The sequence below is a fragment of the Ahaetulla prasina genome, chromosome 3 (genome assembly GCF_028640845.1).
Source record: "Ahaetulla prasina isolate Xishuangbanna chromosome 3, ASM2864084v1, whole genome shotgun sequence".
In the NCBI taxonomy this organism is placed as follows: domain Eukaryota; kingdom Metazoa; phylum Chordata; class Lepidosauria; order Squamata; family Colubridae; genus Ahaetulla; species Ahaetulla prasina.
Genome location: NC_080541.1, coordinates 163,409,970 through 163,427,953, shown reverse-complemented (window position 1 = coordinate 163,427,953; position 17,984 = coordinate 163,409,970). Strand labels below are relative to the sequence as shown.

The following is a 17,984-nucleotide window of genomic DNA, read 5'->3' as shown; positions in this document are numbered from 1 at the left end:
TTTTTTTGCCTTCTGGAGGGGGAGCAGACCATTAGGTTAGCCCAGTGTCTGAAAAAGGACAGCATGTTGCAGGGCTTAAGAATCCTAAACAATGCTAATTGCTGCATGGACTTCTAAATGTTTAAATATCTGAAAAAGAAATGTGACTGAAAGAATGTGGATGCATATTCTGATTTGCCTAGCAGGCTGTGCATGTTCTCAATTCCTTTAAAAACTGCCATAAAATGGTCTTCTGAACTTATTGGCTGCGTTTTGGACTCATTCTTTTTTCTTGTAATATGTTAAGTGGGGTTTTTTTCCCTCTCTTGTCTCTTGCCTACATACAATAATTGTGCTACTGGTCTTGGAGGTGCAATGTTTAATGCAGAATCCTAGCAGTATCTGCAAAGAATGTGGGTTGAGGGTCCAAGTCAACAAGATATTTTGTTGTAATCCGAACAACTGTCTCTTTTATTTGTGAGTCAATGTTGTAAGTACAAAAGGCATGGGCTTGTGTAGCAACATTCATCTGCCATCTTGTCAGTTTTAACAAAGAGACACATGGTACAGGCCCCTGTTAAAGCCATCACTGGTTGGTGGCATTTGTTGCGTTTTCCCACATCAATGCACAACAATAAAATGAAATGACAAGATGTTTTTTCTGCTGATAAACTTATCCTTATAAGATGTTTTGATGGTCTTGACAAAACTCAGTTTATGCTTAAAATGCATTTCAGTAAAGCTTGCTTTCTGTTTCTCTTTCAAGTTTACAAGTCCGATGTTATTGATGCTCTCTGCACTTTCACAGCTTCTGAAAAGACAGGTGCCAAATCTGTGATTATATTAATTCCTGTCAGGCTTGGTGGTGAACGGACCAATATGGAATACTTCGAGTTTGTGAAGGTATGAAATGAGTCAATCATTTTTCAGAATGGGACACTAAATGGCACGAAGGTTGAAAATGATAATTAACCTATTAATAATTGAAATTTCAGTATGCAGCTGTGATTGAAAATCCTAAGTATTAAAAGTAATCTAGTACAGCTAGTCCAGACCCTAAATAGCTATCTTCCTGCTACAAGTTCACCATAAAGACTGAACTTGTTTCACACTTTTTGCCAATTCCTTCAGGGATCAGATAGCCTCCAACTTTTTTTTTTCATAAAATGTAAAGATTATTACTCCCAGTAACATAAGCAATAGGCCATCTCTGAAATTGCTTTTCTTATTGAAGGATAAAGTCCACTGTGTTGATTTAGTAGGTACATAGTTTCATATTAGGGGTTCCACAAAGTGTTTTGCTTCCTGAGCCAAGGATTTGGGGATAGACAGCAAATTAGGTTAGAAAACTATTGATAGTGAAAAAATAATATGAGATTGTACCAGTAGTGGGATTCAAATCAGGTTGCTACCGGTTCACTCGTGGGTATGCAACGCTTCTGCGCATGCTCAGAAGCTTCTGTGCATGTGCAGAGACTTCCAGGCGGGTGGGCGGAGCCTCCTGCTGCCGCTCCTACCGGTTCACCCGATCCGGGGCGAACCGGTAGCAATCCACCACTGGATTGTACCCTTCTTCCAGTGCATCTGGTCTTAATTATTTGCCTTATGCTAACTATAAGTCTAGTTTTTTATGATATAGGTAGTTCATATCCTTGTGTAGCACACAAGCCAACTAAAGCCCTTCAAAACATCCTTAGCAAACCAAAAGACCTAATATCCCCAGAAGGAAAAAACAGGAGCCATCTGCAACATACAACCACAATGTAGGACAAAGAGGCAGAAGACGGGCAAAACACATCCATGAATCCCAACCGGCAGCCAGAAGATATGATGAAAATTCTTTAATTTCACAATATAGAGCCAGATTTAACCATAGTTTCAATTGGGGAAAATGTGACAATCCTAGACCAGGCCAAGTCCAAAAATGCCAGGGAATTTCTAGAAGCCTGGCACTCTAAAAAACATCAGTGATCAATAGATGCATAGACATTAACGACATCTATAGAATATGCAAAAGAGACAATCAACAAGCCTAAAAGAGAAAAAGACTCTAGCACAGGGTCTCCAATCTTGGCAACTTTGAGACTTGTGGACTTCAACTCCCAAAGTTGAGGAACTCTGGGAGTTGATGTCCATAAGTCTTAAAGTTGCCAAGGTTGGAGACCCCTACTCTAGCACCTCTCCACCAGTAATCAGCAATCAGATCAGCATAGATTAACTCCAAAGTTAACTTCAGCTCAACAAGTAAGCAATATCCCAATCAAGAAACTGCCAAAGAGTCATCAGTAAACAGCCCAACCAAAGAGTCTGTAAGACCAACCCCACCCACAGAGACAGGCAAGTCACCAGAATATAAACTGACAGCAAACAGCATTCCTTACTAGCACTGATGATGTTACCTAGATAGGGTATTGAAATGTCCGTAAGAAAAAAACACAAGCTCAGAGCGCACCATTTCAACCCCGAGCTACAAATATTCTCCTTTATTAGTTCACATCCTTCTGTCAATTTATTTGCAGACTTTCCTCTTTCTCCTGCAATATCCTTTGAAAAAAGACGTCTAAAAATGAATTGGAAAAATAATTTATCCTTGCCCTGTAAAAATGTTCCGAACCAATAGAGGCCTAAGTATAGGGAGAGCATAGAAGCTGTGTCGGCAAGCATTTGGCTTTTGAATCTCCTTGGAAGTGTTGTAATATTGGAAAATGACTCTTTTGTACGTTGTCCAGAATTCTTGGATGTGCTTTAAATATTGAAAATAAACAAATAAACAGAGAAGAAGAAAAAAACCCAGTCTTCACTTTCTCATATAAGAAGAACCCATATCATTATTGAAGGCCTTATATGCTGTTTGAAGACGCAACAGCAAAAATACAAGAGGAGTATTTGGCCAAATCTAAGAAATTATAGTATTTTCTATCATTCAGTAAACATCATGTAAGGCAAGGAGAGCGGCAACACCCACACAATTACAGCATATTTTGCATATGTTGATATTTTGCTTGATAATTATAAGCACCAGGAAAACCTAATATTCTAATAAAAGGTGTTCGTTCCAAAGGGTCAACTTAGTTGGAAGAAATCAGTTGCCAGCTCAAATATTTGGATTTTTAGTTTTTTAAAAAATAAAATAAAATGTGGACGTATTCTGTTAAAGGAAAGTAAGACAGCATGTATCTTAAAAATCCAGGTTTGGACATTGGACAGTTTAGCTGAGGAATCTGCTCCTGTAAATACAAGAATTGAAGAGTTTTGTTTGGCTATTCAAGGCTTATTAAAAGGCATTTTTGGATATTTTTGGACAACTGCAAACAGCTTAAAACCATTAATACCTGATTGCGCATATCCAAGATGGCGACGCTGTGAGACGACGGCGTGGGAATGGTGGTCTTTTCCTGGTCGGCCCCCAGCAGGGAGGCTGATTTGCCCATCCTCGACCCCCGGCCCAGTTAGAGGGATGCTTCACCAGCCTGGAGAGGGCTTTTGCCCTCTGGAAGAACGCGACTGGGTGAAGCGAGGCCGGGGGATGAGCGGCGGTCCCTTTGGCGTGGTGAGGCAGGGCGTTGTCGGCATCGGTGCCATTTTTGTGGCGGCGGCTGCACTCCAGTAGCGGCGGCAGCGGTGACGAGGGTGGCGGCGACGCTTCCCCGCACGGTCCTGTGGAGCCCCCATGGAGATCTGAGGGGCTGTGCTGGCCACGGTGGCGGTGGCGGCGCCGGTGCCGCCCTTTCTGTTGATGGCGGCAGCGTTCCTTCAGGGGTGGCAGCGGCGGCAGCTCTCTCCTCCTTTCTCCTTGGGGCCCGCCGGAGGCCTGAGTGGCGGGACAGTTCGGTGACGACGGCAGTGGTGATGGTGGTGCACATGGCGGCGGCAGCGACGGTGGTGATAGCGGCATCTTTCCTCCCCATGGAGCCCTCTTGAGGCTGGTCGGCGGCTTTTGGTCTATTGGCGGTGGCGTCTGTCGGCGGTGATGGCGCTCCCCTCCCCCGGAGCTGTGTCGGGGGCCTTGGGCGGTTGTGGCTGCCACGCCCAAGGTCGTCGTTGGCAATCTGGCGGGGCCCAGGTATGGATTTTGTTGCTGCCTGGGCCACCTTGACCCGGACCCTCCCCCCCCTTGTGATAGGGGGTGCGGGGTGGAGTGGAGTGAGGACAGTGTGAACGACGGCGGACGACGGTGATGGGGGAGAGTTGCTTGGTCACTGACGGACGACCCCGTGCTCGGAGTGGCTGGCGGGTTTATTGCTGACAATTATTCCAACTTTGCTTGAGAGGTGGTCCACCTCCATATGATCTACCATCCTGCCTCTCCATTTTCCATCTGGACTTTGTGTCACCTAATTTCGTTCCAACCTGAGACCTGCTTTACCATCATCTGGACCGACCGGGATAAAACTATCGGCCACTCTCCTGGAACTATGAGATACTCTCCAGCGGAACTTCTTGGTCTGCGAGATTCCCCCCTCTCGCAGAAGTGGCCCTCCACTATATTGAGGGCCTACCTCGATGACGGATTTTGGAATCCCGAGAGGTGGCATGCTTCAAAAAAGGAATTCAGGGATTTTTTAGAATCGTTTTTTATGACTTGTGTAAACGATTTAAGTAAGGGGTTTTTAAGGGGTGGGAGGGCTCAGATAGGTTTTGGGGGAAACTCATTAGGGCCAGGGCCGGGTCCTGCGAGGGCTCGCGGTAGGGAGATTTTAGTTTCGGAGGTGGGGGAGGAGGCGGGGGCTCGATTCTGTGAGGGCTACTTTATTGGCACGGTAATTGGGAGGGACAGATATGGCGGAAGCGGGGGCCCGTATCATGTTCGGGGAGTGCGTGCTTGCTGTTTGTGAGCGATCACGCGCTCCGGTCCCCCTGACTTTTCTCGTTCCCCGAGTAGTCTGGATCCTCGAGGCCCGGGCCTTCGGCTGATGCTATGTAATGCCAGGTCCGTGGTAAACAAAGCCCCCCTCATCTTTGATCTTATACAAGAAGGGGGTGCGGACCTGCTGGGCATTTTGGAGACCTGGTTGGGCACAGAAGGAGGGGTGCCCCTTGTTGAAATGTGCCCATCGGGCTTCTGTGCATTTCATCAGCCGAGGCCCCAGGGGAGGAGTGGGGTGGTGGTGGTTATTATTAAAGAGGGTCTGGAGCCGAGGGAGATCACTGTACCACAGATAGCTGTTTGTGAGTCCCTCTTTGTGAAGTGGGGCCTGGGGATGCAGGTGGGCTTGCTGATGACGTACCTGGCTCCTTGCTACGTGACAGCAGCCCTGCCCGAGCTGCTGGAGGCGATAACCGAGATGGCGGTTGATACCCCCAAATTTATGGTTATGTGGGATTTCAATCTGTCATCGGTTGGTGAATCGTCAACAGCGGCTCGGGAGTTCATGGCTTCCATGACGGCCTTGGACCTGACCCAGTTAGTGGAGGGTCCCACTCACATCGGGGGAAACACACTGGATCTGGTTTTTGTCTCTGGGCAGTGGTTGAATGATCTAGAATTAGGGGATTTAATCAAACCCCTGTCATGGTCGGATCATTCGCTCCTTTGACTTGACTTTCGAACCGCCAACCCCCACCGCAGGGAGACGGGGCTGACTCGTTGGTTCCGTCCCAGGCGCCTGATGGACCCGGAGAGGTTTCTGATGGAGCTTGGGCCATTTCCCGAGGATCTAGCTCACGGCTCGTCTGAAGAATTAGTGGCCGCCTGGGAAAGGGCGGCGGCTGGGGCTTTGGATCGCGTCGTGCCTTTGCGGCCTCTGACCTGGCGCCGGTCTTGACCGGCTCCTTGGTTTTCTGAGGAGTTGAGAGAGATGAAGCGCCAGAAAAGACGCCTAGAGAGTGGTTGGAGGGCCAGTCGTTCTGAATCTGATCGAATACTAGTAAGGTCTCATATTTAGACCTATCTAGTGGCGATAAGAACGGCAAAATGGGAGTATTTTTCCGCTCTTAACGCATCGGCAGATAATCGCCCAGCCGCCCTGTTTGGGGTGACCCGCTCCCTCCTTTTGCAGGGAGCATGGGAGGACCCCTTGCAAGGGCGTGCTGAGGACTTTGGAAAATATCTGCATGATAAAATCGCTCTGATCCGGGACGGTCTGGACGCAGATTGGGCAGATGCGGGCGGGATGACGGAGGTAGATCTTGGTGACGTTATTTGGGAAGAGTTCGACGCTGTGGCTCCCGAGGACATGGACAGGATACTGGGGAGGCTGAAAGCGACCACATGTTTATTGGACCCATGTCCCTCCTGGCTGGTACTGGCCACCCGGGAGGTTACGCAAGGCTGGCTCCAGGGAATTGTCAACGCGTCTTTGATGGAGGGTGTCTTCCCCGCCACCTTAAAAGAGGCGGTGGTGAGGCCCCTCCTCAAGAAGCCTTCCCTGGATCCAGCTGCTTTAGAGAATTATCGTCCTGTCTCCAACCTTCGTTTTGTGGCGAAGGTTGTTGAGAGTGTGGTGGCTCAACAGCTTCCCCAGCACCTGGATGAAACTGTCTATCTGGACCCGTTCCGGTCTGGCTTTCGGCCTGGATACAGCACGGAGACGGCATTGGTCGCGTTGGTAGATGATCTCTGGAGGGCTCGGGACAGGGGTTGTTCCTCTGCCCTGGTCCTATTAGATCTTTCAGCGGCTTTTGATACCATCGACCATTATCTTGCTGCGACGGCTGGAGGGGCTGGGAGTGCGGGGCACCGTCTTTCGGTGGTTCTCCTACCTTTCTGACCGGTCGCAGACGGTGTTGACAGGGGGGCAGAGTTCGACCGCGAGGCGCCTCGTGTGGGGTGCCACAGGGGTCGATTCTCTCGCCTCTCCTGTTCAACATCTACATGAAGCCATTAGATGAGATCATCCGTGGTTTTGGGGTACGATGTCATCTGTACGCTGATGATACACAGCTGTACATTTCCACCCCTAACCACCCCAACGAAGCCGTTGAAGTGATGTCTCGGTGTCTGGAGGCCGTACGGGTCTGGATGGGGAAAAACAGGCTTCGACTCAACCCTTCCAAGATCGAGTGGCTGTGGATGCCGGCATCCCGATACAATCAGCTGACTCCTTCGCTAACTGTAGGGGACGAGGCATTTGCCCCCGTGGAAAGGGTTCGCAATCTAGGCATCCTCCTGGATGTACGGCTGTCTCTAGAAGATCATATGACGGCCGTCGCCAGGGGAGCTTTTTATCAGGTTCGCCTGATATGCCAGTTGCGTCCTTTCCTAGACCGGGATTCCTTATGCACGGTCACTCATGCCCTCGTCACTTCCCGCCTAGACTACTGCAACACTCTCTACATGGGGCTCCCCTTGAAGAGCACTCGGAGGCTCCAACTGGTCCAGAATGCGTCTGCGCGGGTAGTAGAGGGAGCAACTCGAGGCTCCCACGTAACACCTCTCCTGCGCAAGCTGCACTGGTTGCCGGTGGTCTTTCGGGTGCAATTCAAGGTGTTGGTTACCATCTTTAAAGTGCTCCATGGCATAGGACCGGGTTACTTACGAGACCGCCTGCTGCTTCCAAATGCCTCCCATCGACCAATGCGCTTCCATAGGGAGGGCCTCCTCAGGGTGCCGTTGGCCAGACAATGTCGACTGGAGACCCCCAGGGGGAGGGCCTTCTCTGTGGGGGCTCCTGCACTCTGGAACGAGGTACCTCCAGGGATACGTCAACTCCCTGACCTCCGGACCTTTAGGCGCGAGCTAAAGACATTCTTGTTTCATCGCGCAGGGCTGGCCTAATAGTTTTAATGGGGGCTTTTAATTGAGTTTTAGTTTTTATTGAATTTTAGTTGTTAGCCAAATTGAATAAGTCTTTTAATAATGTTTTTAATTTTTATATTTCTGTTTTTATTTGGCTGTAAACCGCCCTGAGTCCTTCGGGAGAAGGGCAGTATATAAATCAAAATAATAAATAAATAAATAAATAAATAAATTTAAGGAATGGTGAAATCAGGTATTAATCCTGCAATATTTTCTACAATAAAGTTAATGGAAAATATATTTAAATTGGTAGGGAAAAGGAAAGTTTCTGCACAAGATCAATTAAGGCTACATGACATTTCTTTAGGAACCGGAAGTCTGGAATGAAAAGAATGATAAGGCAGACAGATGTTGCAACAAGGCCATCGTCTTTTTTATTAGTATTCCGTAGGGTAACAAGTCAAGAAAATGAAGATGGTGAAGAGGAGAATGGGAGGACAGGGTGGAGACAGATTTTAACAGATGCTACATCTTTCTCATCTATAGCCTGCAAAGATAAAATGGGCTGTAACTTCCTCCTTTTTTGATTAATAGCTGGTACAGGGGCCAGAACTCCACTGATTCTTGGGCTAACAAATATCTATTTTATGGTTTTACCTTAGGAGGACGTTTCCTATGATTTCCTGTTGCATTTGAAAAGCTGTAATCCAGAGCTTGTGCATGTAGGATTTACTGTTCCCAATTGTAAAATATTCTATTTATACATAAGCATTTGCATATTGAATGCTTTTATCAGCTAAAAATAAAAGAGTTCATGTTTGCGCACTGAGGGATTTGCAAACAGCTTGCATTGTTCTAAAATCAAAGGCCACAGGTCTAAACTTGTTACATTGCAACCTCCTGCCCTAAAAATCTAAATTTCAGTTTATCTACTCTTATAAAACAGGGAATTTTGAGTCTCGACTACTGCATTGGCATTATCGGAGGCAAACCTAAGCAGTCATATTACTTTGCTGGATTTCAAGGTTAGTGTTTTAATGTAATATATTCCCCCCCCCCTTTTTTTAACATGGCATGTTAAAAAATCTCAATTCTAAGAGCTTTGGAGTTATTATAAGACCCACAGAAAGAAAAAAAATGATTAAAACAGCAGAGATTTCTTTATTAATTTATCAGACCCACAAAGTCCAGTCATTTGTCATTTGCTCCATGTTATAATTAGATTCTGTAAAAATGTATATTTAATTTTCCTTATTGCACAAACAAGGCATAATTTATCTCCTCCATCAAACTCCGAGTCTTTCCCTGCCTACTATCTGGCAAATCCTAGTTATGTATTTATCCTTTAGTAGTTTAAATGGTGCAACTTGATGATCGAATGACAAGCAAATATGTTCTTCCTGTCACGATGAGGAAATACGATGCATTTTTCATATGCAAACTCAAGATATATAATTGTGTGTTTGTAAAAGTAATTTTATCTCCAAAAATTAAATGACAGTCTTATCACTTTATCAAAATTCTGCTTCTACAAGCATCTTTGATTATGCAGAAGTTAATCCGTCCTGCAAAAACCTCAGTCAATGAATATACTCTGGCAGACAGTGACTTGCTGAGGGGACTTTTACCCCACCCCCCCTTCTGTTCTGCATAGAAATTGGATTGTAAGCAGTGTAATAATATGGTGTTTTTTGAATTACTTGTCTTTTGTTTTGTCCTTGTAGATGACAGCTTGATTTACATGGATCCTCATTATTGCCAGTCTTTTGTAGATGTCAGCGTAAAGGATTTCCCCCTTGAGGTAGGATGGATAAAGAACAGCACTGTTTGCTTCGTGGATGAACCAAACACTAATTATTAAATCATCCCTTCCTCCTCCTCTTCCTTTTAGATCTAGAGTAAACAAACAAAAAAAAAACCCCTGTCAAATGTTGATCTTTTATATATAATATCAAGTACATTGCCCTGATTTTTGGGAGGTTGCCGGGATCACATTTTTTAACTTGAGAGAATTACATATCTTAAAAGAACTCCGTTGTGTTAGCAGCACAATCCCTGTTCTGTGACTTTTCTCCCTCAGGCTAGTTTGTCCTGTGCTGCAGTTAGAAGAGTTTCAAATGTTGGATATCCAATTTCACTGCTATAGGAAGGAGAGTCTTCCAGAGGTGTTTGACACAATTATGTTCATAAATGTTTAACCCAAAGTCAAATGCTTCAGGTGCTGACACTACTCTAATAGGAAAGCTATTTTTTCTCTCTCAGATGCTCAGTAGAAGCCTGGAAAATACGAGGCAAGAAAACAAGCAGTTCTACCTGCTGAAGTCTCCAATCCAGCCTATAGATATGCATTGATTAATTAATTGCTAGATTTTATATGTTGCTTCCATTCATTGCCCCCAGGCTAGTCTAAGTTGTTGAGGTTATCTATTATACCTTAAACGTTCAGGCTTCTGTTATGTGGAGATCTTTGACCTATGGGAGCAGACCATGAATGGATGCAACTCAGTGTCTTGTATATATAGTGTGTTCTTCGAAAAATGTGTGTTTTTTACAGGGAAGATTGTACAGGAAAATATATGGCTTCTGATTCCACTTCACAATGTTTGCATCGACAACTATTAACTCTGGTCGGCTTTTAATAAGGTTATTTTTTCAGACCCATCATCTGAAACGTCATTTAGATCTTATTGTGCTGCTGTTGTATCTCCTTGATACTATCCTCAGAGAATTTTCCCTAATTATGTTGCCAGCTGTCCTAAATACTCTTTGCAGTGAATTTGAAGTTCTAGAGCAATCCTGCTTACCTCTTTGAAACTTAGAGATGGACACCCATCACATTTGATCAACTTAACTTTGTCCTTCAGTTATTTGTAGCTTTTCAAGCTTACATATTTCTACTGGAAAACTTCATTGAATTAAACTGCACAATTACCTTTTAGCTTGAATGTAATAATCAGATACATCAAATTTGCTTACTGTTGAGTTTTCAGATATTTTTGTAATCATCTCAGCTTCTTCTATGCCTCATAGAAGTTAATAATCTATCTAAACTTTTGAGATACGAAGACAAAATGATAATTTAATTTGTTTTTCAGTTCAAAAAGTTTCTCGGGAAAATATATTTTATGACATGGGGAAGCAAATTCTAAAGTAGCTAAAATATTCAAATATCTTTCTAGTTTTCTATGGTTTTTTTAGTTTTCTGTCTTGCCAACTTGTAGTACAATGTGCAACTGAAGATTGTACAGAAAGTATAGTTTATTAATATAATTTTTCAGTTGTTTACCCACTGTGTTAAGTGGGTTGATCCAAAAAGCTTATCACTATCATTATTACTACATATTAATAAAGTAACATTGTACATTGAGAAACTAATTTGCTGTTTGTATATACAGCTTTTCTCTTATTATATTAATTTGTTTCTTGAATTTCTATTTTCCAATTTAAGGTAATTAATAGCTTCTCAAAAAAAAATAAATCTCAAAATGTCCATTAAGAAGTTTGCCATTCCATTAGGAAGTCTTCGCTGTCTGCTTTGCTTTTAGTCGAATTCAATACTGTCTTTACTGACTGGCTGAATCTTTCTGGGATAGAAGTCTTCCAGTCCACCTCTGCCATCACTAGCCACTAGCTTTTTGCGTGTTGGTTTCATTCAGAAGGCAGAAAGATCTCCAAAGTCCATTCCCTCCTTCTATAGAGACTAGAATATGGGGGTAGGACTTAAATATCTTGTACTAGAAACATTATCATTCATAGCGAGCATTAAAACAGCAAAGTCTGTGCATTCAAATGGGGATTGAAAACAGAAGAAAAACGGAAAAAATGAACCAAAATACACTCTCTGAATAATTCTGCCAACATATCTGCTCCTCCACCTCAATGTTATGCCATATTGTAGGTAGCCGAAATATTATTTGAGAAGCGTCTTATGGTAGCGTAACTTTTTGTCCGGTTGAAAGCCTAACCTTTATCTGTTGCAGATAAATATTTGCTAACTACCTGACAATTACATCGTAGGTCTTTTCTCAGATGCTTATTAACCATTCAAAAATATTATATGTCACTTGCAGTCTTTCCACTGCCCTTCTCCAAAAAAGATGTCGTTTAAAAAAATGGATCCGAGTTGCACCATAGGATTGTATTGTCGTGACATCCAGAGTTTTGAAAGGGCTGCTGAAGAAATAACTAAGGTAATTTTTTAGATGAAGAAACCAACGTGATTCTCATTTGCTTGGTTCTATTTTATGCTATCATTTTAATTATACCAGTAGAATTTAAATTACTGTCGTACTATGGCCAAACCACTACCCCAAATAACCCAGTCTCAATGGCTTGTTGTGATCCTATTTAATTGATGCAATTAAAACCTGCAAAAGATTTAGAAACATCTCAAGGAAAGGGTTCAGTAGCAGAGTAATTATAGCAAAATTTAATATATTTGCAGAGCATTATCTCTTATCGAGATTTAGCTGCATTTTAAAGTACATTTTGAAGTGACTATATTATGAATGTAGAAGATATGCACATAAGGGTTCTAATCCAAGTTAATTTAATTCTGATACCGTAAGACAGTCTTTCCTAACATGGTAACCTTCTAAATGTCCTGTAGCTGCAAATCTCTGAATTCTGAGTGCTCTGGTTTTAGCAAATCTAGCAGTTTCCAAATAGAGTAAAACTGGTTTAATTCAATCCTTCTCCCCGACAGTCAAGTAGTGGTTTATTCCACCAGGTGGCAGCATTTAAACAAAAATATATCTACAGAAAAACCCTTTTCCAGTCATTAGCCTGAAGAAGTATATTGTGACAATCAATTTCTAGGGGAGGATTTTAAATGAAAATATTAAATCAAATAAATTGTAGATTATTTCTTCATTAGCTGAAGTATGTTCATTACATTTACACTTTAAATATTATTATGGTGTTTTAGCACCACGTTAAATAAAGGTAAGTATTTCCAAGAGCATTTGTTTTAGTGCATTTGAAAAAAATTAAAATAGTTATAGTTATTAAGACATGGAAAGAAAGCTGCTACTATATTCTTGCAATAAAATATTTCATTTTCACTTTATCCATGCTTGCTCCTATCTACTAATCTCATTTTCCTCAAGCTGTCATATAGGATTTATTTTGTCCAGTTAGAGAATTTTATATGTCACTTTATTGGGATGATTAAATGGACTTTTATATTGTACTTTTATTTTCTTCTTTCAGCTTACATGGTATCACTTCTATAAAATTCAGAGTTATTATGTTTACCTTATTTATTAGATTTAAGGATTAAGAAGCCAAACTGCATAGGTCAAAATAATATACCATGAGTACTTTTTAGTATCGCAGGCCAATTCAGACTTGCTTTTTAAAATTATTTGATAATTCAGATTAATCTTTTGTCAAACCTCGGGGGGGGGGGAAAGTAAAATGTATGTTGTGTTATTTTTAACTTTATGGAAAATAACTTCTTGGGGTGTAGGAAGGTAGAGAAAGGGCAATGCTTAGGGCTGGGAAAGTTCACGAACGAGATGACATTTGAATTAGGGACTTTAAACCTTATAGTTTGCACTGGCAGTCAAATTCCCAGTAGCTTTCAGATATGAGATTTCCCTCTCCACTCCCCCCCTCAACTTTCTCTCTCTGAAAGGGAGCAACATTTAAAATTACTTTTCCTTGGGGGGAAAAAAAATCTTCCTGTTCTTTCTAGTTTTCTTGTTGGAGGATAACGTTTTAAATACAATTCATTGCAAAATCATCTCTATATGAAAAAAATAGCTGTATTAGAAACCAGCCATTGATCAGGAATATTAGAAAGCTCCAATTTTATTAAGGAGTGCCTTAATAAAAGGAAAACTATTCTACAAGTGGAAAAAAAACCAGATCTGGATTTATTTTAAAAGCCACAGTTAGGACCGTCTTCTTTTTCTTTGCTTCATTTTTGAAAGACAAGTTCTAGCCTGGATTTTTTTTAATCAAAAGAAAATCAGAACTATATGCCAAATGTTTTGAGAATGTCAAAAAGAGACCATTAAGGTGCTTTCTGTTGGGTAAATGATTTCAGATCGACAGTGGCGTTTATACAGCTGTCATATACCTTAAGAGTCATCAGTATAGGGAGAACAAAATATTAGTACAATTATTTCCATAAAAATAGCTACTGTAATATTGCACTGTTGTAAGTTGCCACACGTTTTCTTTAAACTTAATTTATAGGATGGAGCAATTAACTGCAGAAAGTAGAAGCCTCGTCTTGTGACTCAAGACAGCATGTAATGCTGTTTTGCTAGACTAAGCTCGATTTACATTGTCTGGCTAAGTGATCTGTAATGTGGCAGCTATCCTGATCAAAGAGCAAAAGTAGTAGTGAGATTCTTACTTGGTGGTGGCTGTCAAGTTATAAGACACCTGTCAATTAATAGGAGGGGTTAGCCCACCAGCTAATTTCACAGGCTACCAAGCAGGCATCAGAATGCCATGAACTTTTGTTATTGATGGGAGCTGAATTGATCCAGTAGCCAAACAATAAAAAGTCTCTACCTAATTATCATGTCCCTTGAGATGCTTTGTCATGAACTGCCACCTTAAAAATGTCCCTTTCTGATTCTCAATCCTACTTCTTTTCTGGATTATCTGGAGGATACAATTCAAGAAAAATAGAATAATGTTTAAAACTTCAGAGCATGATAACATTCATAGGATCTGATTTTACTTCAGGCAATTTTCCAGGAGCTTGTTGGTTCCTTCTAAAACACTTTATCCCATTTGAATAGTTCGCTTTCCCCCCCCCCCTTTCCCCCCCTCAATGTGTCAGATTAATATTTATGAATATTTTTCTGATATAGATTTGACCAGTCCCTTATGCACTTTATCTGTAGACCAATACAGTTTTATAATTGATATTGAAACCATTTATGCAATTAAAATGATTAAAATTTGAAAAGCCCCCAAAGCCGATGCAGAATAAATATAAGTCAGAATATTGTTAGTTCAATTTTGCCTTGCCCAAGAAGTGATTAAATGTTACCTTTAATGGGAAATATTTGTTGACTGTGTTGTCATTATAAATATGGTTTACAGCGTGCACTTTGCTGAGGAGGAACAAGAGAAGAAACAAAAAAAATGGAAAGGGGGACGATTTAAACAATTGTGCATTTTGCTTCAAACTGATATGCTTATACTCTTGACATTGATCTTCTAATTCATGTTCTTTTTCCCAATACATTTCACTGTAGATTCTAAAATCCTCATCTAAAGAGAAATATCCCTTGTTTACTTTTGTAAATGGACATTCCAGAGACTATGATTTTGTGGCGAGTCCAGTCCAGGAAGAGAAAGCAATGTTCTCTGAAGATGAACACAAAAAGATGGCGTGTTTTAATAATGAAGACTTTGTCTTGCTATGAGGACATTTTTATTTATTCCTTTAAATGTTTTTATGCTCAATCTTCACAGATGCTACAAAATGGCTTAACTAAAGCTGCAAGCAACATAAAAATCATAATTAAAAGTAATTAATAAAAAAACTTGTGGCAATAAGCAGTAGATAACCAAGGACTATCATCACTAATCAGTTGTCAAAAACTTGTTTTCTGACTTCCAGCAAAGGGGATCCTAGAGTTTAAGACTAGGCACCACTGCCCACTAATTTTTGCTTTGCATAATCATGCACAACACTTCAATTGGGAAGTGACAGAATGGACATCCAGTTGTGACTCAAGTCTAACCTGCAAGATTAGAATCATCAATCTTTCCAGCAGTGAATTCCAAGTGCAGGAGATATTAAGCCCAAACTGCCTGAAGTCTGTTACTTGAGGTAAAAAAGAAAAGAAAGAAAATTGGACAGGAGGAATACCTCATATGAACAACATAAAACAATATCACATGGACCATTTAATTAAATATTCACTTTAATTGATAAAAATATAAGGTTTACCAAACAAAGCTTCTATTGGCATATAATTAGTAAAAACAGACTTGTAGTTAAAATATCAAAAAGCTTAGGAATCAGTAGTTATTATCCTGATGTTTAAAGAAATAAACTAATGAACCTGTACTATGAAAGGCTAATTAAACTTGTGAAAGATGATAAAAGACAATCTGTGCTCAAGGCCTATAATGCGCAGTGTTGAATTTGTGCTCAGGAACATCTTAATTTGCTCATCATAATAGTCAAGTTTAGCCCATTCTAAGTGCACTTCATAAATTGTAGAGCATCTTCCATACATTAGACTTTAGAGAAGTTTTTTATCAGATTCATCATATAGGCAAAAGAAAGGGATATACCTTATATGTATAGCAACAGGTATGCCTCCTGGCCCATGGGCATTAGAAAATCAAGAAGGGTATCAAGACCTATGACACCTATTAGGCCAAATGGCTTAAGGCTAGATGTCAGTTTTGAACTGCCCGACCTACTGTAATATATCTTTAACCCTATAGTCTGCATTTATTAGTAAATACACTGATATAACCATTATATAGTGTTGCTTTGCAGATCAGCATTGAGCTGCAAGAATTTCCTTAAGGCAGTATACCTCCTGCAGGTGACATTTTGTGGACCACCTGTCCTAAGTGCACTTCTGGGGGGGGAAAAAACTGCTAGGATGGTCATTTTAAGCTAACGGGTAGCATTTAGATCTATGAAAATGACAACTGTGGTACTGTATCCGCCTGGCTCCAACAGATTTAGGGAAATGGTAGCATTTGAAGAGAAATGATGTCTCCTTCAGTATCCTTCAAATCTATTGAATATTTATATTCTCACAGGGTACATATCAAGAGTAGGTCTTTTAAAACATTTTAAAATGTATATAGCAACTTATTTTATTAATAGACGAATATAATGGCAGGTAATAAAAGGATACTAAGCTTATTGAGATATGGTTAAATATTGATGTGTTAGGCTAGTTTTCTCATATTTCTAGCTTTTCAACAATTTTTATTTTGAATTCAAATCAATTTTTGACTGTAAAAGGATTCACTGCAATGAATCTACTAAGGTACACTGCATATTTTAAAAATATTTTTGATAACACTTGATAAAGAGACCCTAGGATTGAAGTATTCCAAGGACCATGATGTGCTTCAATTGATCATCACTTAACTAATTTAAGACAAAGGAACTGGCTAGTTTGCAAGAGCATACAGTTTGTTGGAAACCAATACTTAGAATGTTGTATTGTTAAAAACCTAGGCTTAATGTGCATAAAGAAACAGGGAAACAAAATATTAGTATTATTTAGTGTCAGTCCCTATAATGTTTAATGGTGTGATCATGAAATTCCAGGCTGAGTATTGTGGTCCAATGTATTTTTACTTTTTACCAGTGATGCTTATGTAATTGTAAGATGAAGAGTGAGTAAAGATTATTATTTAACAATATGATTTTATAATGACTACTCATTATAGTTGTAATTGAAATCTAACAAGAAATTTTAATATAATATTGGCTCCCACCTCTCGTTTTGTTACTGTTAAACTGCAGCCTATAATATTCAAACAATGCTCTTAATATCAAAAGTCTTAAATATAAATCTAAAATTGTGGACTGAGACACCAGCAGCCGACATACAGGTATATTAGAGTATGATTTTGTGAAATTATATAGATCTTTGCATCTCTGGAAGAATGGATCTCTTATATATACAAAAGATTTCATTTCATTTAAACTGGGTTTAAAATGCAGAATATTTTTCCATGAAGGGATGATTTCATTCCATTTTCTAAAGAATAGGGCCGGGCTATTTACGGGACCGCCTACTGCTACCAAATACCTCTCACCGACCCGTGCGCTCTCACAGAGAGGGACTCCTCAGGGTGCCGTCAGCTAGGCAGTGCCGTCTGGCGACACCCAGGGGAAGGGCCTTCTCTGTGGGGGCTCCCACCCTCTGGAACGAACTCCCTCCAGGACTTCGTCAACTTCCGGACCTCCGAACCTTTCGTCGCGAGCTTAAAACACACTTATTCATCTGCGCGGGACTGGATTAGATTTTAAAGTTATGGGTTTTAAGGGTTTTTTATTATTTATACTATTTTTAAATTTGGCAATAGAATAAGTTTTTTAATTGTCGTTTTTAATCTGTATTTATATGTATTTTAACTGCCTGTGAACCGCCTTGAGTCCTTAGGGAGATAGGGCGGTATATAAATTTGAAAAATAAATAAATAAATAAAATACGCAGTATAAAATGTTCTTGTAGCCAACATTAACATTCTGACAACTGGCTAACTAACTAGCTAACTAGCATTCATTTTTATATAAATGGCAAAAAAAAGTTCATAGAGGTTTAGCACAAGAACATGTCTTGAAATTAGGCCTAATGCTGATGAATGGAAA

At 40.8% G+C, this 17,984-nt stretch overlaps 1 protein-coding gene across 2 annotated transcripts in view; it reads left to right on the top strand.

Moving 5' to 3' along the window:
* Window positions 1–17,029, top strand: part of ATG4C (autophagy related 4C cysteine peptidase) — a 36,151-nt gene extending 19,122 nt beyond the window's left edge. For both annotated transcript variants that reach the window (XM_058178726.1, XM_058178725.1), the window contains 5 exons: window positions 746–882; window positions 8,604–8,682; window positions 9,382–9,458; window positions 11,728–11,847; window positions 14,881–17,029. In XM_058178726.1, the coding sequence (XP_058034709.1) occupies window positions 746–882; window positions 8,604–8,682; window positions 9,382–9,458; window positions 11,728–11,847; window positions 14,881–15,051 (584 nt within the window). In that variant the 3' untranslated portion in view covers window positions 15,052–17,029. The remainder of the gene's footprint in view (window positions 1–745; window positions 883–8,603; window positions 8,683–9,381; window positions 9,459–11,727; window positions 11,848–14,880) is intronic.
* Window positions 17,030–17,984: the final 955 nt, after the last annotated feature.